Here is a 24,568-nt window from a genome sequence, read left to right on the forward strand (position 1 = left end):
CTTGTGGTATAATCATTTATTGATTTGGTTTAGCAAATAACTGTCAGTAGTTAATATCAGTCAATACAAGTCAGTCCAACTGATTAAGTGGAGTCCAATATTTGTCCTCTGTATATCTTGTTCAACATATTCCATCTTGTCCCCAGGTGATCTCATGTTGAGCCAGGGTACTCCAATACTGCGGCGGCCCCCATCCCAGTTCCAATACACATTGACACCACACCATAGGCCCTGTGGTTAAGTTAGACACATTAACACCACACCATAGGTCTGTGGTTAAGTTAGACACATTGACAGGTTAAGACACATTCACACCATAGGCCCTGTGGTTAAGTTAGACACATTAACACCACACCATAGGTCATGTGGTTAAGTTAGACACATTGACAGGTTAAGACACATTGACACCACACCATAGGCCCTGTGGTTAAGTTAGACACATTGACACCACACCATAGGTCTGTGGTTAAGTTAGACACATTGACAGGTTATATTAAGACACATTGACACCACACCATAGGCCCTGTGGTTAAGTTAGACACATTGACACCACACCATAGGCCCTGTGGTTAAGTTAGACACATTGACAGGCTAAGACACATTGACACCACACCATAGGCCCTGTGGTTAAGTTAGACATTGGCACCACACCATAGGCTCTGTGGTTAAGTTAGACACATTGACACCACACCATAGGTCTGTGGTTAAGTTAGACACATTGACAGGTTAAGACACATTGGCACCACACCATAGGTCCTGTGGTTAAGTAAGACACATTGGCACCACACCATAGGCCCTGTGGTTAAGTTAGACACATTGACACCACACCATAGGCCCTGTGGTTAAGTTAGACACATTAACAGGTTAAGACACATTGACACCACACCATAGGCCCTGTGGTTAAGTTAGACACATTGGCACCACACCATAGGCCCTGTGGTTAAGTTAGACACATTGACACCACACCATAGGTCTGTGGTTAAGTTAGACACATTGACAGGTTAAGACACATTGACACCACACCATAGGCCCTGTGGTTAAGTTAGACACATTGACAGGTTAAGACACATTGATACCACACCATAGGTCCTGTGGTTAAGTTAGACACATTGACAGGTTAAGACACATTGGCACCACACCATAGGCCCTGTGGTTAAGTTAGACACATTGACAGGTTAAGACACATTGGCACCACACCATAGGCCCTGTGGTTAAGTTAGACACATTGACAGGTTAAGACACATTGGCACCACACCATAGGCCCTGTGGTTAAGTTAGACACATTGACACCACACCATAGGCCCTGTGGTTAAGTTAGACACATTGACAGGTTAAGACACATTGGCACCACACCATAGGCCCTGTGGTTAAGTTAGACACATTGACACCACACCATAGGTCTGTGGTTAAGTTAGACACATTGACAGGTTAAGACACATTGGCACCACACCATAGGCCCTGTGGTTAAGTTAGACACATTGACAGGTTAAGACACATTGACACCACACCATAGGCCCTGTGGTTAAGTTAGACACATTGACAGGTTAAGACGCATTGACACCACACCATAGGCCCTGTGGTTAAGTTAGACACATTGACAGGCTAAGACACATTGACACCACACCATAGGCCCTGTGGTTAAGTTAGACACATTGGCACCACACCATAGGCTCTGTGGTTAAGTTAGACACATTGACACCACACCATAGGTCTGTGGTTAAGTTAGACACATTGACAGGTTAAGACACATTGACACCACACCATAGGCCCTGTGGTTAAGTTAGACACATTGACACCACACCATAGGCCCTGTGGTTAAGTTAGACACATTAACAGGTTAAGACACATTGACACCACACCATAGGCCCTGTGGTTAAGTTAGACACATTGGCACCACACCATAGGCCCTGTGGTTAAGTTAGACACATTGACACCACACCATAGGTCTGTGGTTAAGTTAGACACATTGACAGGCTAAGACACATTGACACCACACCATAGGCCCTGTGGTTAAGTTAGACACATTAACACCACACCATAGGCCCTGTGGTTAAGTTAGACACATTGACACCACACCATAGGTCTGTGGTTAAGTTAGACACATTGACAGGTTAAGACACATTGACACCACACCATAGGCCCTGTGGTTAAGTTAGACACATTAACACCACACCATAGGTCTGTGGTTAAGTTAGACACATTGACAGGTTAAGACACATTGACACCACACCATAGGTCTGTGGTTAAGTTAGACACATTGACAGGTATTGACACCACACCATAGGTCTGTGGTTAAGTTAGACACATTGACAGGTTAAGACACATTGACACCACACCATAGGTCTGTGGTTAAGTTAGACACATTGACAGGTTAAGACACATTGACACCACACCATAGGCCCTGTGGTTAAGTTAGACACATTGACACCACACCATAGGTCTGTGGTTAAGTTAGACACATTGACAGGTTAAGACACATTGACACCACACCATAGGCCCTGTGGTTAAGTTAGACACATTGACACCACACCATAGGTCTGTGGTTAAGTTAGACACATTGACAGGTTAAGACACATTGACACCACACCATAGGCCCTGTGGTTAAGTTAGACACATTGACACCACACCATAGGTCTGTGGTTAAGTTAGACACATTGACAGGTTAAGACACATTGGCACCACACCATAGGCCCTGTGGTTAAGTTAGACACATTGACAGGTTAAGACACATTGACACCACACCATAGGCCCTGTGGTTAAGTTAGACACATTGACACCACACCATAGGTCTGTGGTTAAGTTAGACACATTGACAGGTTAAGACACATTGACACCACACCATAGGCCCTGTGGTTAAGTTAGACACATTGACACCACACCATAGGTCTGTGGTTAAGTTAGACACATTGACAGGTTAAGACACATTGGCACCACACCATAGGCCCTGTGGTTAAGTTAGACACATTGACAGGTTAAGACACATTGATACCACACCATAGGTCTGTGGTTAAGCTTTTAGTTATAAATCTACATATTGTCTGGGTATAATTTATCTGATATCTTTTTTTTTTAACCGGTCAGCTTCCACCTCTACCAAACCCCATTTGGTCAGCTTCTACCAAACCCCATTTGGTCAGCTTCCACCTCTACCAAACCCCATTTGGTCAGCTTCCACTTCTACCAAACCCCATTTGGTCAGCTTCCACCTCTACCAAACCCCATTTGGTCAGCTTCTACCAAACCCCATTTGGTCAGCTTCCACCTCTACCAAACCCCATTTCAAAATACCAGCCAGGGGTTTTAAGTGGATTAGCCTAACTTGCCCCTAATTAAACTGAAACGGGCAACTAGTTAATATAAATATAAAAAAAAACACCTATACCAGCTAGATATCAAATGTTGACACCAAGTCAGATGAGACTTACCTCTGCCCCAAAAAAATGTTCCTAAAATCTGCCCAAAAATATTCTTTTAAACTGCCCCAAAAAAAGGGGGAGTGATCTCCCCAATCTTTCTCAAATATTCTTAGATATCACAAAGGGGAATAATAGAGCGGAACATTAGTACTTTTATACAGAAAATTTTGATTAATTTTCAGAGAGCAAATTGATCACATAATTAAGTTACATTTAATGTCACAATACATTGAATTCAAGTCTTGACCTACGTGAAAAGATCAAAGTTTGCAAGTAGAAGTTTCCGACTATGACAGAGGATAGAGGAATCAAGTTAAAAATAATTTCATGTTTTTTTAAATCTGCCCAAAAAAAATGTTCCTTACCTCTGCCCTCGTCTCTTAAGTTCATGCAGCAGTGTAGCTACCTGTCTAGCACCTGTACAGCCCAGGGGGTGACCTAAAGCTATGGCCCCACCCTTGGGGTTGACCCGGTTTGCTGGGATGTTCAACTTCTCAACACAGTATACAGCTTGACTGGCAAAGGCCTCATTTATTTCAAACACATCAATGTCTTGCACAGTGAGACCTAGAGACAAACACATCAATGTCTTGCACAGTGAGACCTAGAGACAAACACATCAATGTCTTGCACAGTGAGACCTAGAGACAAACACATCAATGTCTTGCACAGTGAGACCTAGAGACAAATACATCAATGTCTTGCACAGTAAGACCTAGAGACAAACACATCAATGTCTTGCACAGTGAGACCTAGAGACAAACACATCAATGTCTTGCACAGTGAGACCTAGAGACAAATACATCAATGTCTTGCACAGTGAGACCTAGAACACATCAATGTCTTGCACAGTGAGACCTAGAGACAAACACATCAATGTCTTGCACAGTGAGACCTAGAGACAAACACATCCATGTCTTGCACAGTGAGACCTAGAGACAAACACATCGATCTGTAACTAAGGTGTAACTGAGGAAACAACAGCTAGGTGTAACTGAGACTTAGGAAACCAATTACCAGCTAGGTGTAACTGAGACAACCAATTACCAGCTAGGTGTAACTGAGACTTAGGAAACCACTTACCAGCTTTCTCCAGGGCTAAAGGAATTGCAACAGCCGGTCCTATGCCCATCACATCTGGCGGGCAACCTTTGACAGCAAAAGAACGGAAAATTCCTAAGATGGGCAGTTTCCTGCGCTGGGCTTCATCACGTGTCATCATAAGAACAGCTGCTGCTCCATCACTCACTTGACTTGAATTACCTGACATTTGGCCAGTTTTGCAAGTTGTCATTACACTTGGGATATTTAGTATGATGTGTTATGACACTATAAACCCCCACTAAACCCCCCCTACTCTATAAACCCCCACTACTCTATAAACCCCACTACTCTATAAACCCCCACTACACCCCTGGCCTACCTACCAGCTGTTGTTGAACCATTTTCCTTGAATGCTGGTCTTAGCTTGCTCAAGCCTTCAATAGTTGTTGCTCTGATACCATCATCCTTCCTTACCTAAAGGGGGCCAAAAGAAGATGTTAGTACAAGCACACATTAATTCATTGTTTTAAATATATAGCAAAATATTTATTTCTTTACTTTTTTATTTTAAAAAATATATAAGTTAACATAATAAAATGTTACGGTAAGTATTTTTTCTTGTCCATTTTCGTCCAAAATCTTTGTAGTAACTGGCACAATTTCTGCATCAAACAGACCTCCCTCTGCTGCCTTCAGTGCTCTGAACAGGATGTGTACACAAATCCAGTTATTGGATTAACTATGTGCTAGCTACTACAGGATGTGTACACAAATCCAGTTATTGGATTAACTATGTACTAGCTACTACAGGATGTGTACACAAATCCAGTTATTGGATTAACTATGTGATAGCTACTACAGGATGTGTAGACACAGCATCACATGAGAAAGAAAGTTTTACACAAGACACCAAAGAAAGAAAGTTTTAGACAAGACAACAGAGAAAGAAAGTTTTAGACAAGACAACAGAGAAAGAAAGTTTTAGACAAGACAACAGAGAAAGAAAGTTTTAGACAAGACAACAGAGAAAGAAAGTTTTAGACAAGACAACAGAGAAAGAAAGTTTTAGACAAGACACCAGAGAAAGAAAGTTTTAGACAAGACAACAGAGAAAGAAAGTTTTAGACAAGACAACAGAGACAGTTTTAGACAAGACAACAGAGAAAGAAAGTTTTAGACAAGACAACAGAGAAAGAAAGTTTTAGACAAGACAACAGAGAAAGAACGTTTTAGACAAGACAGAGACAGTTTTAGACAAGACAACAGAGAAAGAAAGTTTTAGACAAGACAACAGAGAAAGAAAGTTTTAGACAAGACAACAGAGAAAGAAAGTTTTAGACAAGACACCAGAGAAAGAAAGTTTTAGACAAGACAACAGAGAAAGAAAGTTTTAGACAAGACAACAGAGAAAGAAAGTTTTAGACAAGACAACAGAGAAAGAAAGTTTTAGACAAGGCACCAGAGAAAGAAAGTTTTAGACAAGACAACAGAGACAGTTTTAGACAAGACAACAGAGAAAGAAAGTTTTAGACAAGACACCAGAGAAAGAAAGTTTTAGACAAGACAACAGAGAAAGAACATTTTAGACAAGACACCAGAGAAAGAAAGTTTTAGACAAGACAACAGAGAAAGAAAGTTTTAGACAAGACAACAGAGAAAGAAAGTTTTAGACAAGACACCAGAGAAAGAAAGTTTTAGACAAGACAACAGAGAAAGAAAGTTTTAGACAAGACAACAGAGAAAGAAAGTTTTAGACAAGACAACAGAGAAAGTTTTAGACAAGACAACAGAGAAAGAAAGTTTTAGACAAGACAACAGAGAAAGAACGTTTTAGACAAGACAGAGACAGTTTTAGACAAGACAACAGAGAAAGAAAGTTTTAGACAAGACAACAGAGAAAGAAAGTTTTAGACAAGACAACAGAGAAAGAAAGTTTTAGACAAGACAACAGAGAAAGAAAGTTTTAGACAAGACAACAGAGAAAGAAAGTTTTAGACAAGACAACAGAGAAAGAAAGTTTTAGACAAGACAACAGAGAAAGAAAGTTTTAGACAAGGCACCAGAGAAAGAAAGTTTTAGACAAGACAACAGAGACAGTTTTAGACAAGACAACAGAGAAAGAAAGTTTTAGACAAGACACCAGAGAAAGAAAGTTTTAGACAAGACAACAGAGAAAGAACATTTTAGACAAGACACCAGAGAAAGAAAGTTTTAGACAAGACAACAGAGAAAGAAAGTTTTAGACAAGACAACAGAGAAAGAAAGTTTTAGACAAGACAGCAGAGAAAGAAAGTTTTAGACAAGACAACAGAGAAAGAAAGTTTTAGACAAGACAACAGAGAAAGAAAGTTTTAGACAAGACACCAGAGAAAGAAAGTTTTAGACAAGACAACAGAGAAAGAAAGTTTTAGACAAGACAACAGAGAAAGAAAGTTTTAGACAAGACAACAGAGAAAGAAAGTTTTAGACAAGACAACAGAGAAAGAAAGTTTTAGACAAGACACCAGAGAAAGAAAGTTTTAGACAAGACAACAGAGAAAGAAAGTTTTAGACAAGACAACAGAGAAAGAAAGTTTTAGACAAGACAACAGAGAAAGAAAGTTTCAGACAAGACAACAGAGAAAGAAAGTTTTAGACAAGACAACAGAGAAAGAAAGTTTTAGACAAGACAACAGAGAAAGAAAGTTTTAGACAAGACAACAGAGAAAGAAAGTTTTAGACAAGACAACAGAGAAAGAAAGTTTAGGCAAGACAACAGAGAAAGAAAGTTTTAGACAAGACAACAGAGAAAGAAAGTTTTAGACAAGACAACAGAGAAAGAAAGTTTTAGACAAGACAACAGAGAAAGAAAGTTTTAGACAAGACAACAGAGAAAGAAAGTTTTAGACAAGACACCAGAGAAAGAAAGTTGTTACTTTGTCTGTGAGCTGAGAGCAAACTCGTCTTGTTTCTGTCTGGATATTCCAAATCTTTCAGCCACATTTTCTGATGTTATTCTGTGTTCGAAGGAAAGCAACATTGTTTATAGCACCTCAACTTTGCTTTAGCTATGATTACAATTGTGACAGCACCTCATTTAAATGAACCTATCATAGAACTTGTGACATAATTGTCCATTAGCCCAGGCGGAGAACAAATTAAACTAAAAAAACTGACCCCATTGGAAGAAGTAGGTCTAGAGTCTTTTGGAGGTCAGCAACTCTAGGATTGAGGGAGATATTTTTGTTCTTGCCCATGTCATAGGTGCTCATTGACTCCACACTGTTGAAACATCAGTAGACTACAATCAGAACCAATAGGGTTAAACATGAGTAGACTACAATCAGAAACAATAGGGTTAAACATGAGTAGACTACAATCAGAAACAATAGGGTTAAACATGAGTAGACTACAATCAGAAACAATAGGGTTAAACATGAGTAGACTACAATCAGAACCAATAGGGTTAAACATGAGTAGACTACAATCAGAAACAATAGGGTTAAACATGAGTAGACTACAATCAGAAACAATAGGGTTAAACATGAGTAGACTACAATCAGAAACAATAGGGTTAAACATGAGTAGACTACAATCAGAAACAATAGGGTTAAACATGAGTAGACTACAATCAGAAACAATGCAAGGGCTTAGATTTTACTTAGAGAACTCTAAGAATAAACACATATTTCATAAACTAATTCACTTTGGTCATGATTTTGTAGATGGGCAAGTAAGTTATGTTTGCTGCAGTCAAGCATGTTAAAGTCATATCATTACGTATGTTGCCTCAACTTACCTTCCTGCAAGGCCAATTCTGTACACACCATTACGTATGTTGCCTCAACTTACCCTCCTGCAAGGCCAATTCTGTACACACCATTACGTATGTTGCCTTAACTTATGCGCCTGCGAGGCCAATCCTGTACACACCATTACGTATGTTGCCTCAACTTACCTTCCTGCAAGGCCAATTCTGTACACACCATTACGTATGTTGCCTCAACTTACCCTCCTGCAAGGCCAATTCTGTACACACCATTACGTATGTTGCCTTAACTTATGCGCCTGCGAGGCCAATCCTGTACACACCATTACGTATGTTGCCTCAACTTACCCTCCTGCAAGGCCAATCCTGTACACACCATTACGTATGTTGCCTCAACTTACCCTCCTGCAAGGCCAATTCTGTACACACCATTACGTATGTTGCCTTAACTTATGCGCCTGCGAGACCAATTCTGTACATACCATTACGTATGTTGCCTCAACTTACCCTCCTGCAAGGCCAATCCTGTACACACCATTACGTATGTTGCCTCAACTTACCCTCCTGCAAGGATAATTCTGTACACACCATTACGTATGTTGCCTTAACTTATGCGCCTGCGAGACCAATTCTGTACATACCATTACGTATGTTGCCTCAACTTACCCTCCTGCAAGGCCAATCCTGTACACACCATTACGTATGTTGCCTCAACTTACCCTCCTGCAAGGCCAATTCTGTACACACCATTACGTATGTTGCCTTAACTTATGCGCCTGCGAGACCAATTCTGTACATACCATTACGTATGTTGCCTCAACTTACCCTCCTGCAAGGCCAATCCTGTACACACCATTACGTATGTTGCCTTAACTTATGCGCCTGCGAGACCAATTCTGTACATACCATTACGTATGTTGCCTCAACTTACCCTCCTGCAAGGCCAATCCTGTACACACCATTACGTATGTTGCCTCAACTTACCCTCCTGCAAGGCCAATTCTGTACACACCATTACGTATGTTGCCTTAACTTATGCGCCTGCGAGACCAATTCTGTACATACCATTACGTATGTTGCCTCAACTTACCCTCCTGCAAGGCCAATCCTGTACACACCATTACGTATGTTGCCTCAACTTACCCTCCTGCAAGGCCAATTCTGTACACACCATTACGTATGTTGCCTTAACTTATGCGCCTGCGAGACCAATTCTGTACATACCATTACGTATGTTGCCTCAACTTACCCTCCTGCAAGACCAATCCTGTACACACCATTACGTATGTTGCCTCAACTTACCCTCCTGCAAGGCCAATTCTGTACACACCATTACGTATGTTGCCTGAAACAAAAAAAGGACAATGTGACAAAAAGATAACCAGTCAGGTGAGTTCATCTATCCCCATGACTGCACTTTTTGCAGCAGGTGTTCCCAAACCTTTTTACAGCAGTGGTTCCCAAACCTTTTTGGAGCAACCAAACCCCAACAGCTTCATTTGTCCATTCCCCAAACCCTTCTCTATTGGAAAAATAAAATATGATCCTTTTTCAAATTCAAAACATAAATAAATATTTTACTGTGCTTAAAGAGTAAAACCATTTAAATATGATTTTCACACAAAAATAAAGCAGTAGTGATCTCCACTAAACTTTCTAGTATATTTTTATAGTATATTTTTATAAACTACCTAATGCAAACAATCTGCGTACAATAGCACAGAAAATTAGTTCTTTATTAAGGAAACATTGATTAATTTATAAAATGTTAATTAAACCTCTAATTAAGTCAAAATTTGTAACACAGTGCATTGTCATCGCGCCTTCACCTAGGTGAAAATTTCAAACAAATTGGTCCGGTAGAAATTTTTTGAGCAATCAGTTTGCTGATTGCTGTAAAGTACTACTTCCAGTCACTGGAATTCACTCATTGTTTTAAAGAATCAAGAAAATAGGATCTTATGCCTGTGTATTAAATTCCGTTCACCTAACTGCAATGGTACTTACTTTAACTGTAATTTCAAAACTGTAAATTAAACTAAAGCACCACTTCTAGATAAGAGCGGTCACTCAAAATTTAAATGTAATCTAAGTTTTGTCTACTTGACTGCAACAGTACTCACATTATCATGTTCCCACAGTAACAACATAAAGTACCACTTCTGGTTGTCAAATATATTAATAATATTATACTTCGTATACAATTTTATACTTTCTGAGATACTGGAGGTAGAGTAAGTACCACTTCTGGATATTGGAAATATCTCAAAACATGAATGGAAAACTACAAATTTGATATAACACATTTACATATGAAATTTCTTCAACCGAACTGAATCGCTACTCAAGTTCAGGTCAGGATTGATACACTAAGTATCACTACCTCTGAAAGGTTTTATAACGTCAAAATGTGTCAAAATCTTGATTTAGATTTTTGCACGATTCCAGTGAATTTTTTTGTATTCTGTATACGATAAAGTAGGGAGGTGTAGATTGCTGAAAACTGTAAAAAAAAACTGCTACTTATTCTCATCACAATTCCAATACTTCCTCTATACTCTGTATATGAGAAAGTAACATGATAGTAAATATTTACTGCTGTTGCTGATACCAGTACAGAAATGCACAGGTTCACTTTGAAGGATTGTGTTCTTGTTTCCCATCTCCGTGTAGTTCTGGTAGTGCTAGACTAGATTTGGTGTCTATCTTGGCTTCCACCAAACCCCTCAGATTGACTCACTGAACCCCTGGGGTTTGATTGAACCCAGGTTAAGAACCAGTGCTTTAGAGTAAACTAAACTAAACAATGACTGCACTCTTTAGAGTGATCAACACACATGACATTTTATAGCAATATCTGCCACTCAACACACACACACACATGACATTTTATAGCAATATCTGCCACTCAACACACACACATGACATTTTATAGCAATATCTGCCACTCAACACACACACATGACATTTGATGACAATACCTGCCACATTAGCCAAGGCCACCAAGCCAGATGAACAGGCACGATTGGTGGTATAAGCAGGAACGTCTTCTGGGATCCCACTGAAATATCAGTAAACACATCACTGGCAAACTAGCCTTATATAATATAAGCTATGTTAACATTCAAAATTTCTAAGAGCTCATTGAAATATTCTTTTAACACAAGGTAGATTACTATCAGAAAAGTGAACCACACCACTAAAAGATTTCTTCAGATAATCCTCACAAATACTCTTGTGGATAACACTGGTAAAACTGACCCATTGACCAAAAATAGATAACTCACCGGTAGAACAGCCATGGACTAAAAATAGATAACTCTCCAGTAGAACACCCATGACTAAAAATAGATAACTCTCCAGTAGAACAGCCATGGACAAAAAATAGATAACTGACCAGTAGAACAGCCTTGGACTAAAAATAGATAACTCACCAGTAGAACTGAGCCAGACGAACTGTAAGTAGTGACTGTGGATCCTGGACATTTCCTGAACATAGATATTATAAACGTACATTATTCATGCTTTTCAAATTATTCTGATTCAATTCCATATATATATATATATATATATATATATATATATATATATATATATATATATATATATATATATATATATATATATATATATATATATATATATATATATATATATATATATATATATATTAAAGTTTCAGTACATTTCTAGACCTGTTTTGAAGTAAGTAAACAAAAGTAAGAGTAGAGAAGAATGTTAAAATATTTGACAAACATTAAAGAGGAAGGGTAGTGTACACTCACCAACGCATATGTCGCCAAGTTCAGAGGGATTTATTTTAGTTTCATCTAGCACAGCTTTAAACACAGCAGCCAATAGCTCGTCCCCGTGTGTGTCCTACAGTACAGCACAAAAACACTTGCATACAGAATTAAGGAAGAAAACTGTTTCTCTAGCACAAGAATCTACTAGATCTGGTACTAGGAACAAAGTGAAGCCTTACAACTCATAATCTGATCTCAAATCCCTTATATTAAATCTAGTATTCCATGACAGACATGACAGCCAGCGTGCTGCAATCACCTTAAAAGATCCTCTTTTAGCTTTCCCTATGGGTGTCCTTAGAGCAGACACAATGACCACATCCTCAGGTTTATCTGACTGGGAGCACGGCTTCAGAGCAAGTGAGCTGCCAAGGTGGCCCTTAAGTGTGTGTAGTCTGTGTGCCATCTGAAATAAATCATGGAGCAACATTTCAAAAATCAAGCCAAACCCTTGAACCAATGTAACTAACCCTAACCATAACCGACCAAAACACAAAAACAAACACAAACGTAATGCAAACACAAATGTAAACACACACAAAAATACATACACAAACACAAAAGCAAACATAATTGCAAACAATAATGCAAAATTAAATGTGAACATAAACACAAACATTAATGCCACGTGCTCACAGGATAGCTCGGGATGCCAAACAATACAGGGGAGCTGGCAGACCAGCTTAATTCAATTTATAATACCCCATCATATCATGGCAGACCAGCTTAATTCAATTTATAATACCCCATCATATCATGGCAGACGAGCTTAATTCAATTTATAATACCCCATCATATCATGGCAGACCAGCTTAATTCAATTTATAATACCCCATCATATCATGGCAGACGAGCTTAATTCAATTTATAATACCCCATCATATCATGGCAGACGAGCTTAATTCAATTTATAATACCCCATCATATCATGGCAGACGAGCTTAATTCAATTTATAATACCCCATCATATCATGGCAGACGAGCTTAATTCAATTTATAATACCCCATCATATCATGGCAGACCAGCTTAATTCAATTTATAATACCCCATCATATCGGCAAGAGGACAGATAGAAGTAAACATAAAGGTCATTTCGGAATGGCTTCTAAACTGTTACTGATTATAATATAAATAATAATTAGTAAACAGTACGTTCAGTGTATAAAATAAATAAAAGGTAGTATTTAAAATACCTGTGTTTCACCTACCATACTGCACTTTATCAATCCATGCTAATTATATACTTATTTTTTTCCAACATCAAAACAAACTAATAAAAAGTAACCACCCCCCCCCCCCCCCCCCCCCCCCGCCTCCTTACTTGTAATGTTTTTTTTTGGTGATCTATCAAGGAAAGCAATTGGTATTAAGGGAAGTAATTTGTACACTTTTTTCAGACACAATTAGAATTTTTCTTAAGGGTGACAATAGTGCTATATTTAATTTGATTTTGCACTTTACACATTACATCAATTAAAATTATAAGTTTGGAAAATGAAACTTTTTTTTACAAAACCATCCAAATTGATTTTTTTTTTTAGGCCTCCGTTTTGATTTCATTCCAAAATCTAATATTTTAAGAATATTACACAATACTGATAGTTTTTTACTATATGCATGTGTTCCACGCAACCATCCACCCGCCGTCACATACAATCAGAGACACAGAGAAACATCCACCTGCTGTCACATACAATCAGAGACACAGAGACACATCCACCTGCTGTCACATACAATCAGAGACACATCCACCTGCTGTCACATACAATCAGAGACACATCCACCTGCTGTCACATACAATCAGAGACACATCCACCTGCTGTCACATACAATCAGAGACACATCCACCTGCTGTCACATACAATCAGAGACACATCCACCTGCTGTCACATACAATCAGAGACACATCCACCTGCTGTCACATAACTCACCACAAAACTTCAAACCCTTTCTTGGAAACAGATGTTTCAGCCCAGTAGAGATAGCATATTATGTGTAATATGACCATGGTGGCCCAGCCAGGAGGAGATCAAAGAGGAATTGTATTGCCCTCACTTCAAAATTTCTCACCTTTTTATTTATTTATAAAACCATGAAACTTCTAATCTCTTTGTAGGTCACAATATTGCTGTTCTTTCATCTTAGCCAACCAGAGATAGCATTTCTTATGTAATTTATGGCCCTCAGGGAGAACAAAGGGGAAATCAGTCCCACTGCTCTCCCCTCTACATTTCTCACCTCCATGTCATGTTATTTCTATGATTTATAGCACAGGTGGCTTATCAGGGGAAAGCACAAAGGCAGATTTGTTAGTACCACCAGATTTTTACATCCAAGAGTCTAAGCACAAAGGCAGATTTGTTAGTGCCCCCAGTTTTTACATCCAAGAGTCTAAGCACAAAGGCAGATTTGTTAGTACCACCAGTTTTTACATCCAAGAGTCTAAGCACAAAGGCAGATTTGTTAGTGCCCCCAGTTTTTACATCCAAGAGTCTAAGCACAAAGGCAGATTTGTTAGTGCCCCCAGTTTTTACATCCAAGAGTCTAACTCAGAACAGCTGTTTTTTCTGCTACACACTTAGTCTACTGCAAGACTTTGTAGTAGTAGGCCTTATGTAGTAGATCTATGTACCAATGTGTAAAATGTGGATTATTTTATCCTGTAGACTTAATCCTGGTCCAAAAGGACCTAGTGATAGCTGGTATCATATATTAATAATTACTAAAATGTAAAACTAATAATATATAGGCCTACATGGCACAAACTATTGACTTATTAATATTGACTGAGCACTGACTACTGAGGGGTTAGAAAACAATGATTTTCATTGTGAAATATGTCTAAACTAGGCCATATTAATTATTTAATGCCCCATGGCCTAGAAGCTCCATATTATGCCCCATGTGTGTTGTTGACATTTTGCGTCAATGATAGCCTTTGTACAATGTCAGCTTTCCGCTTTGATTATGATTCATATGCTTTGTTATGTAATGAGCTTGATAAATGTAGGCAGTACAGTCGGTTGAACTATTGTTGCGATGAGTTGAAGACAGCAAGTCACATTAACTACATCTTTAATGCCATTTCATGTTAATTTAAAGTTATTATTTTAAAAACACAATGAAAACCGAGAAGGTTGGAATATTCTATTAAATATTATAAGAGTGTAGGCCTATACCACAATTAAAACCTACTTACTTCATACAAAATATTTTTACCAGTGTAATAAAAATAATAAATAGGAGCTGACCCGCGACGTAGTATACGCCGCCATCTAATTGTTTTATTTTCTGCTTATCAGCAATTCATAATTTGTGAATTCAACACTACCCCCTCCCGCCCTCCCTTCCCCCCTCCCGCCCAGTGAAAGCAGCCGTTTACAGACAAAGAAAAGATCAATCCGAAATGGTTACCTCCCCTTCATTTCAAATCGTTTAATACTAAATTATCTGCCCCTAATACTAATAGCCGTCACTAACCCGGCTCTACGATTGTAAACATTCGGGGTGAACCACAGCTCACCTGACAGGTGGGGATGAGGGTGGTGGCTAAGCTGCGTGGTGTCTTCTATGGTATCCACGTAGAGAATTATATATAGGCCTATAGATAACTTTACTTATACAACCTATGCACATAAATTTCAAATTTATTTAGGCCTATTACTATTACTATTATATTATTAGTACTATTACTATTAGTTTAGTTTAGTAATTACAATTACAGTAAGTAACAGTATAATGTAGATCTATATTTTATTATTATGCATACTTATTAGGCCTATACATTAGATATATTAGATCAGGCTACTTACTACTTACTTTATTTATAGTAACTTACTTAATACCCTATAATTTAGGCCTATTATTAAATAGATAGTCAGATAGATAGTATTAATAATAGGTAATCTATCGTTTTAGGTACGTAAAATTGCCCTCGACTAGTAATGTGAAAAACAGGTGACTCCTTAAATTTTAATAATTATTTCACATTTTGAGGAGGATTTATGTTTTAAAAAATACGAAAATGTTTCCTTGTTTCATTCATGTACATGTTTTTAAACAATTGAATTAAAACTTTTCAGTAATAAATGAAGACTAGCAATGTTTCCAACAGATGCAACCATGCTCATTTACTATAGCAACCATCATGGATTTTTAGCGCAATTTCCATTCTGGAGAATTGTGTTTATTAACCCGTCATTTCTGGATGTATGAATGTATGAATGAATGGATGGATGTGTGTCCGCAGCTTTAAGTCGTATCTCCTCCTCAACGAAGCAATATCGATGACTAGTTTTTCTATTGTAAACTTATAGCCCAAGATTCAGGGGAAGCCACTCTAACTTACAGATGGCTGCTTTTTATATAGCAAATCCTGCTCGCAAACATTGCTGTTTAAAGATAATTTTTAATTTCATGCCTAGAATCTATATTGATATATTTTGCCATTGATTTAGGTTTATTATTCATTTATCTACAATATTTGACAAAAATATATCACAATAAACTAAACTTCTTCTATTAAAGTTATTAGTATTTGTCAATTTGATTTAGATCTAGTAAGAGACTACCTACTTTCACTACTAGATAAGTATATTAGTATAGTATACTCGGTATTTTAGTAATAGTAGTAATATACTACTGTACTGTAGTCAAATGTAGTGTAACTACTAAGTAACTAGATTCTAGATTTAGTCTAGATCTAGATCTACTTTTTAGTACTTAGAAAATCTAGTAGTTACTTAGTTAATACTAAGTAAGTAAGTCAATACTTACTTTCTACTAGATTCTAGTACTAGATCTAGATTTAGTTACTTTAATACTTAAGTTAAAGTTACTAGAATCTAGCTAGATCTAGAAGTCTAGATTCTAGATCTAGTCTAGACTTCACTAACTAGACTGGTAACAGTGATGTGACAGTCAAGTAGATCTAGTAACTTACCGCGTTGCGCCTAATATTACCACTATAGACGTAATTTTTTTATTTTATGAATGTAGTAGATTCCAGATCTAGATCTAGACGTCTAGATCTATAAGAAAAATCAGTGCTCATTGACAGAAAAGTCTGTAGTGTAAACTTTGATTACCCATGTCAAAGTTCAAAATATATCACTTGACCAAAAATTAAATTTGGTACTCTTTTTTAAACTTCCTTCTTTCCCATCACTCCCATGTGGTCTAGTGGTTAGGATTCCTGGCTTTCACCCAGGCGGCCCGGGTTCGATTCCCGGCATGGGAAGATTTTTTTTTATAATTATTAACTATTTTTTTAATTAAGAGGGGGAAATAGTCCATAACACAATTTTTAATTATTTAACTCTTGACATTCGATCACAGGTTGAGCAACACAAGTTTCTAAATCGCATCTTACAAGTTAAGTTCTTTTCGCCCGTTGAGGGAAAAATACAGCAGATTAGATCTAGACATAGCGTTAACTTTACGCGAAATAATATTTTACATCCTAACATAAGCAAAAATAAATACTTAGACCAGTTGTTTGTATTGGTACTAAAAAAAAATGCTGACATTGTGAACCAGGCAGAAGCGGATGTTGGGGGGGGGGGGGGGGGGGGCAGCAGAGGCGTAGCGACCTAATCCGGCGCCCGGGGCGGACTATCAATTTTGCGCCCCCCCCTATTTATATATATATATATATATAGTTTTTCGTGTCTGTGAAAAAGACCCCCCTCCCCCCCCCCCCTAAGTTGGAAAGGTTTGTAGCGCTTCTTACCAGTTACTATCCTGTAACAATTTCTATTTCGGTGTCACAAAGTTGTTAAATCAGTGTGTGAAGCTTGTAGTCGTTTATTTTTCGTAACTTTGACAGTGTATAATTCGATACTTCAGCTTAAACTGAGCTTTAAAATTATTATCTCTACCACTTTTGGCGCCCCCTTAAGGTCGGCGCCCGGGGCGGCCGCCCCACCCACCCTCCCTTAACTACGCTACTGCGGGGGCAGCACCCAATGGCCCCCGATATTAGGGGCCCCCAAATTCACCCTCACCAGTAAATTTAATTCTATCACAGACTTCTATTATGTTGAAAGATAATTTGAATGTTTCAATTACAAGCCGTCTTATTTACCAAACAAAGGTTAGATAAATATGAGTTGCTCAACACAAATGGGTGATCAAACAATGTCACAAAAAAACACCGAATCCTAGAAAAAGATTATTTACTTTGATACGTGTGTTGGTGATCTATCTAGACCAGTGGTTCCCAAACTTTTTCGAGTAGCGACCCCCTTTTATAAAAAGTAAGTGACCCGCGACCCCCATGAATTAAAACGTCGATATTAGTAAGGAAATTAATACGCACTAAAATAAGATTTTCTAGTAGACTTTCAATATGAATTATTTTTTAGCGCAATTTCCATACTGGAATTGCGATTATTAATTCTTCATGTCTGGATGTGTGTCCGCAGCTTTACCGCAGCTTTAAGTCGTATCTCCTCCTCGCGAAGCAATATCGAGGACTAGTTCCAAAAGCAAATATGTTAAGCAAGTTCCGAGGATGATTGTGGGCCAAAACAATTCCCGGAATTCCTTCCTGGATTTCCCGGAAAAGCCAAAAAACCTCGAAATGTATGGATGTGTCCGCAGCTTTACCGCAGCTTTAAGTCGTATCTTCTCCTCAACGAAGCAATATCGAGGACTAGTTCCAAAGCAAATATGTTGAGCAAGTTCCGAGGATGATTGTGGGCCAAAAAAGTTCCCGGAATTCCTTCCTGGATTTCCCGGAAAAGCCAAAAAACCTCGAACAAATGCAGCTTTTGGCCCATATCTCGGTGACCAGACCACTTAGCGACTTGAAACATTTACCAATCGATTCCCGCCATAATTTAGAACAATATTGCCGAAGAAAGTTTTCAAAAATATCCTTTCGTTCGGTCACAAATTTTTTTAAAAAATTACATTATACATAATACACTACAGTACTATATAGCAATATAGAAAGCGCGACAACTAAATACCCCCTACACGTCCGCAAATTTTTTTAAATCTCGTTAATAAATATTTTTTCTATTTTGTTTTGAATTATTAAAACTACTTGTGTTGCATTATTTATTTGCTGAATATATGATTTATCTCGATTTAAAATTGTTATGGATAACATAAGGAAATTGCGCTTAAATTGTCACTAGACTTTTTATTAACTTGTATAACTGTTTTAGTACGATCAGTGAAATTGCATGCATTTACCGTTGAGAGTGGGTCAATGCAGATTCTTCTTCTTTCAGTTCAGAGGAAAATAACGTCGCAGTTCGTTTTCAAGAGATTCAAATAATGCCCAGAATCCTCTTTCAAATTTTTATTTACTTCACATTCTGATTTATCTACCACACTGCAAAGTTTCTCAAACATGGCAATATTTCCTAGATTTATTTTTCTTCGCCTATTTAGCAACTTTGATAAAAATGCCCCGCGATTATCATTCATTTTCCTCGAAGCTTCAGGTTAAGCTTATATTGATGTTCGAATATATCTGCTTGGTATGCTACTCTCTTCAACCACTCTTTGTCGTTAAAGTCTATCTAAAGGTCCTGTTTCGCTTGCACTTCCAAGAACATCTTGATTTCATCTTTCAATTCAATAACCGGATTCACAACATTTCCTTTTGGCATCCAGATTGGCAGCCAGAGTACTGTTGTGTAGAAAAGCATAAGCTCGTGATCGTTATTCGTGTTTTTGCACAATTTTTTAAACAGATTCCCCTTTGCTAGGGAGCTAAATCTTTTACTTTTTCTGAAAGCCTTATTTTGACCCTAACATAGATGACGCACCATCCGTAAAAGCACCACAGCCATTTTCCCATTTTAATCCTCCAGTTTCAAAAAACGTATTTATTTTCTCCATTATATCTTCACAAAGTAGCAACTCGTCTTTGCTAACATATGAATAAATATATTTCACAAAGACAAGCAACTGCGAACACGAACTCACGTCTGTTGATTCATTAACTTGAAAAGCAAACAATGATGAAAACATGATTTCATTCAAAATGTGTTCTTTAACATCTACATACAAGCCTATTATAACCCGCTGACTAGTACTATTAGGCAGAGATATTTGTTGCATCTTTACTGCACTGGAATCCCCAAGAATTAATTTCACCATCTTCATCATGCAGGGTTTGGTGAGAATTTATCCTACTGTGTGTGAGGTTTTTTTTTGTTGTTGTTGTTGTTTTTGGGCTATTACTAATGCGATGCGACGCCATATGATGCTTGTACTAATGCCGTGTTTCCTTGGTGAAAACTTCTTGTTCGTTCAAATCTCTGACGTTTGCAACTAGCTTCATGCCGACGAAAGAACTTCATACCTTTGTAGGTGTGTTCCGAATGACTCGTCTCAAAATGACGTTTTAGGTTTGAAGATTTTATAGACTCATGACTGAGAACAACTTTGCATAGTAAGCATTTTTTCTTCTCAATTCCATAAATCCGAATTTCAGATATTCTTCAAATTATTTATATCTTTTTTTTTCAGTGCTACCAGTTGGCGACCCCCCAGAAAGCCCTTCGCGACCCCCATGTTGAGAACCCATGATCTAGACGCTAACAAAAAATAGCCGGCTAGTGATTGGTCAAAGCATTAAGGGCCCACTAAGATAATAGAAAATGCAATGGCCCTACTGGTCAGCCTGAGTGCACAGCTCACAAACACAACACTTTTAAAAGGTAGGAAGTATGTTTTGAATGGATGTTATATTTCAAGTGAAAGGTTGGATAGTAATTTTGTTTTTATGTACCAAATTAAGAATAATTAAAATCCGAACTTAGACGCCGATAGCAAAAAAATGTATTTGAAAATAACGTTGAAATGCATTAACTCGTTAACAGTGCGGATTAAAAGGGGAGAGGGCAAAACGGTAGGTTCCCGAATTTTAGGGGTCCCCATTTTCACTTACCAAAATTAGCAAAAATGATTCATTTATAGATATGTTTTGTTTTTACAATATAATGTTTAATGTTCAAACTATCAGCTTATTTAACGGTCAGTGAAAAACGATACTTCTTCTGTTATAGCTTTTTGCTGTGAATGATGGAGCCACCTCCCCTAAACTTGTCACTGTGAATGATGGAGCCACCTCCCCTAAACTTGTCACTGTGAATGATGGAGCAACCTCCCCTAAACTTGTCACTGTGAATGATGGAGCCACCTCCCCTAAACTTGTCACTGTGAATGATGGAGCCACCTCCCCTAAACTTGTCACTGTGAATGATGAAGCAAGCTCCCCTAAACTTGTCACTGTGAATGATGGAGCAACCTCCCCTAAACTTGTCACTGTGAATGATGGAGTAACCTCCCCTAAACTTGTCACTGTGAATGATGGAGCCACCTCCCCTAAACTTGTCACTGTGAATGATGGAGCCACCTCCCCTAAACTTGTCACTGTGAATGATGGAGCCACCTCCCCTAAACTTGTCACTGTGAATGATGGAGCCACCTCCCCTAAACTTGTCACTGTGAATGACGGAGTAACCTCCCCTAAACTTGTCACTGTGAATGATGGAGCCACCTCCCCTAGACTTGTCACTGTGAATGATGGAGCCACCTCCCCTAAACTTGTCACTGTGAATGATGGAGCCACCTCCCCTAAACTTGTCACTGTGAATGATGGAGCCACCTCCCCTAAACTTGTCACTGTGAATGATGGAGCCACCTCCCCTAAACTTGTCACTGTGAATGATGGAGCCACCTCCCCTAAACTTGTCACTGTGAATGATGGAGCCACCTCCCCTAAACTTGTCACTGTGAATGATGGAGCCACCTCCCCTAAACTTGTCACTGTGAATGATGAAGCAAGCTCCCCTAAACTTGTCACTGTGAATGATGGAGCCACCTCCCCTAAACTTGTCACTGTGAATGATGGAGCCACCTCCCCTAAACTTGTCACTGTGAATGATGGAGCCACCTCCCCTAAACTTGTCTCTGTGAATGATGGAGCCACCTCCCCTAAACTTGTCACTGTGAATGATGGAGCAACCTCCCCTAAACTTGTCACTGTGAATGATGGAGCCACCTCCCCTAAACTTGTCATTGTGAATGATGGAGCAACCTCCCCTGAACTTGTCACTGTTGGAAAAACAAATTATAAATAGTTTGAGGGGGAGTGCAAATCGTAATTTGATGGGGGGGGGGGTGCAAATCGAAAGTTTGAGTGGGGGGTGCAAATCGAAAGTTTGAGGGGGGGTGCAAATTGTAAATTTGCTCCCGAGGGGGCGCCAAATCGAAAGTTTGTCCCTAGGCGCCGGGAAGGGTCGCTACGCCTCTGCCCTATACTTGTCACTGGATTTAAAAAATGGTGGAAACTCAGCCTAAAACGTAACCACGAAGTATCTGATGAGCACCAGAATTGTCTAGAAAAATGGAAAACTTTGGCTACATTACTCAAGTTAAACAAAATTATAAAGGCAGAAAAAAATTGTTTTGATGGAAGATGAGAAAAAAAGTGATGGGGAGATATGCTGCACAGATTGTTATCACATCAGTGGCGTAGGCAGGGGGGGGGGGGGCTATGGGGGGTTACACCCCCCCCCCCCCCCCACGGATCCCTCTGCAAAAAAATTCTGTCATAATACTACTGTTACTTATTTAAATCTATTTCTGAACCAGTATATATGTATAATTGTATATGTATGTTTAGAACAGTCATCTAAAAATTGACGCTTGGAACATTCGCGGTGCGCGTCACCAAAATACAAATTATGAACCACCAGGAAGACAATAGACATTCTTGTCTAACACATGTGGAGACCTGGAGCTCTTCTCACAGTTTCCCTGTATGGATAACTTGGAATGAAATTGAAAATCCACTCTCCACTGTCCACACGCGTCCACAAAAGTAGATTTTTTAAACCCCGTCATTGTAAACATCATAAGTGGATAACAATTTCTAGCCAATACGAGATTTTGCTTGTTCATGATGTGAAAGTTAACTTGTAGTGTAGTCGGACCAATGGCGTGCAGAGGGGGGGGGGGGTCGGACGGGGCCCAGGCCCCGGGCATCCACCACTGGGGGGCATCCAGCGGAGGTGAAAAAAAATTTTTATTCTTTATTTTAAAAAAAAAATAATTTTTTAGTAATTTAAAAATTGTTGCCATATGTCGTGTCATGGTGTCATCGTAACTTTCCATATGTTTTGCGATCTCACTAAAAAAAATGGTAACGCTAAATCGTCTGTCACTCGTTTTAACATACTAAATTACACTGTCCGTATAGCAAAACGTATATAGAAATAGCGGGCTTCAGTGAAGGGTAGTCCTATGGAAGTCAATGATATTCCCTTAATAAATGTGTCTGATATTTATTTAGTATGGTGTAGGGGCATCTTTTAGAGTACTTGTGACCAAGTTATTCCCATGCACTGTAAGGGCATCTTTAAAGTAATATGCGCGTATTCGTTATACTCATTTTCAAGGACATCCGTCGAGTAATTAAATCATATTTATTTTTATACACTGTAGGGGCATCTTTAAAGTAATTATTCGTATATTCATTATAATATATTTTATGAGCATTTAGTAATATGTCCACTTCACTTTATAAGACATTTTTAAGGCATCCATACAGTAAGTATGCCCATCTTCAATTAATATATTGTAGGGGCATCTTGTAAGTAATTATGCTTATATTCATGTAATACACTCGAAGGGCATGCAACAATAATTGGGGGCATCTCTAAAGCTTTTTTTATGTACTTCTTCATTATGATCGATTTTAAGGGCATCCAAAGGGTAATTATGCCCATATTATTATTATAAATTTTTGGGGCATCTTTGGTGAAATATATGGCTATTTGTAGTGTAATAACGCCCAAACTTTTTTTTGTTAAATTTTATAGGCAGCCTTCAGTGGCGTAACTAGGATTTTCGGCCCCCTATGCAAAAATTAACAATGCTAATAATGTTAGTCGCCCGCCCTCCAAATCCTCACTGAATGCCGCGGCCTGTACACTAAGAAAGGACTTGGGGCCTTTTTGAAATTAAATTATTTCTACAGTAGAAAAAAAAACTTGAATTCCATTTTAAAAAATTATTTATATAAAATAAATATAAAAATTCCAATGTAAAAGTTTTAACTTTTTAAAAGAAGGAAAATGGCCCCTATTTGCCTTGGACCCCTATGCCTTGCTTACTCTAGCTTTACGATAGCTACGCCACTGGCAGCCTTTAGTATATATTTACGAGCCGACCCGCGGCATATCATACGCCTCTATTTAGTTGTTTTATTTTCTACTTTTCAGTAATTCATAATTTATGAATTCGACAGTACCAATGCTGCCACTGAAAATATTTGCTTTAAAACACTATCAGTAGGTCGTTAAGGACGATACTACCCCCACCCTCCTTTCCCCCAACCCCTACCCTACAATCCCCCCCCCCCAGTGAAAGCAGCCTCCTCTTAGTTACCTCCCCTAAGTTTAAAATCTAACTAAATTATCTGCCCCTAATAGCCGTAAGTAATACCGGCTCTACGATTGTAAACATTTAGCGTGAAACAAAGCTCACTAGACCATGTAGGGGTGGGGTGGTAGAATACGAATCA

The 24,568-nt window shown here is 38.5% G+C and overlaps 2 protein-coding genes and 1 non-coding gene across 10 annotated transcripts; 2 read left to right on the forward strand and 1 right to left on the reverse strand.

Moving 5' to 3' along the window:
• Position 1: 1 nt before the first annotated feature.
• Positions 2 to 17,120, reverse strand: LOC131956351 (3-ketoacyl-CoA thiolase A, peroxisomal). Of its 8 annotated transcripts, none has more exons than XM_059320800.1 (13): positions 17,103 to 17,120; positions 12,274 to 12,420; positions 11,994 to 12,087; positions 11,643 to 11,697; positions 11,190 to 11,269; positions 8,716 to 8,758; positions 7,617 to 7,721; positions 7,376 to 7,456; positions 5,064 to 5,160; positions 4,844 to 4,934; positions 4,500 to 4,679; positions 3,782 to 3,983; positions 2 to 231 (listed from the first exon to the last, which is right to left on the reverse strand). In XM_059320800.1, the coding sequence occupies exons 2-13, from the start codon at positions 12,418 to 12,420 to the stop codon at positions 153 to 155; spliced, it is 1,254 nt and encodes a 417-aa protein (XP_059176783.1). In that variant the 5' UTR covers positions 17,103 to 17,120; the 3' UTR covers positions 2 to 152. The 8 variants fall into 8 exon arrangements, with proteins under 8 accessions (XP_059176783.1, XP_059176752.1, XP_059176749.1 ...); XM_059320769.1 differs by lacking the exons at positions 8,716 to 8,758; positions 17,103 to 17,120 and adding exons at positions 8,292 to 8,334; positions 16,958 to 17,096; XM_059320766.1 differs by lacking the exon at positions 17,103 to 17,120 and adding an exon at positions 16,958 to 17,096.
• A 62-nt stretch (positions 17,121 to 17,182) lies between these two features.
• On the forward strand, positions 17,183 to 17,254 carry Trnae-uuc (transfer RNA glutamic acid (anticodon UUC)). The gene has a single exon. It is a non-coding gene; the product is annotated as a tRNA-Glu (tRNA).
• A 3,387-nt stretch (positions 17,255 to 20,641) lies between these two features.
• Positions 20,642 to 22,121, forward strand: LOC131954748 (KH domain-containing protein 3-like). The gene is made up of 3 exons (XM_059318500.1): positions 20,642 to 20,696; positions 20,859 to 20,887; positions 21,045 to 22,121. The coding sequence occupies exons 1-3, from the start codon at positions 20,642 to 20,644 to the stop codon at positions 22,119 to 22,121; spliced, it is 1,161 nt and encodes a 386-aa protein (XP_059174483.1).
• The last annotated feature ends 2,447 nt before the right edge of the window (positions 22,122 to 24,568 follow it).

Source organism: Physella acuta, unplaced genomic scaffold (genome assembly GCF_028476545.2).
Source record: "Physella acuta isolate Inbredline_101_S28 unplaced genomic scaffold, ASM2847654v3 ptg000079l, whole genome shotgun sequence".
NCBI lineage: Eukaryota > Metazoa > Mollusca > Gastropoda > Physidae > Physella > Physella acuta.

Excerpts from the sequence above, each read along its gene's own strand:
- LOC131956351 (XM_059320800.1), bottom strand. The coding sequence starts at position 12,420 with ATGGCACACAGACTACACACACTTAAGGGCCACCTTGGCAGCTCACTT. Across the intron at positions 11,698-11,993 it reads ACTTGGCGACATATGCGTTG|GAAATGTCCAGGATCCACAG; the intron begins GTGAGTGTACAC and ends ATCTATGTTCAG. Across the intron at positions 4,680-4,843 it reads AAATGGTTCAACAACAGCTG|GTAATTCAAGTCAAGTGAGT; the intron begins GTAGGTAGGCCA and ends GCCAAATGTCAG.
- LOC131954748 (XM_059318500.1), top strand. The coding sequence starts at position 20,642 with ATGGCCCTACTGGTCAGCCTGAGTGCACAGCTCACAAACACAACACTT. Across the intron at positions 20,697-20,858 it reads AAACACAACACTTTTAAAAG|TGCGGATTAAAAGGGGAGAG; the intron begins GTAGGAAGTATG and ends ACTCGTTAACAG. Across the intron at positions 20,888-21,044 it reads AAAGGGGAGAGGGCAAAACG|CTTTTTGCTGTGAATGATGG; the intron begins GTAGGTTCCCGA and ends CTTCTGTTATAG.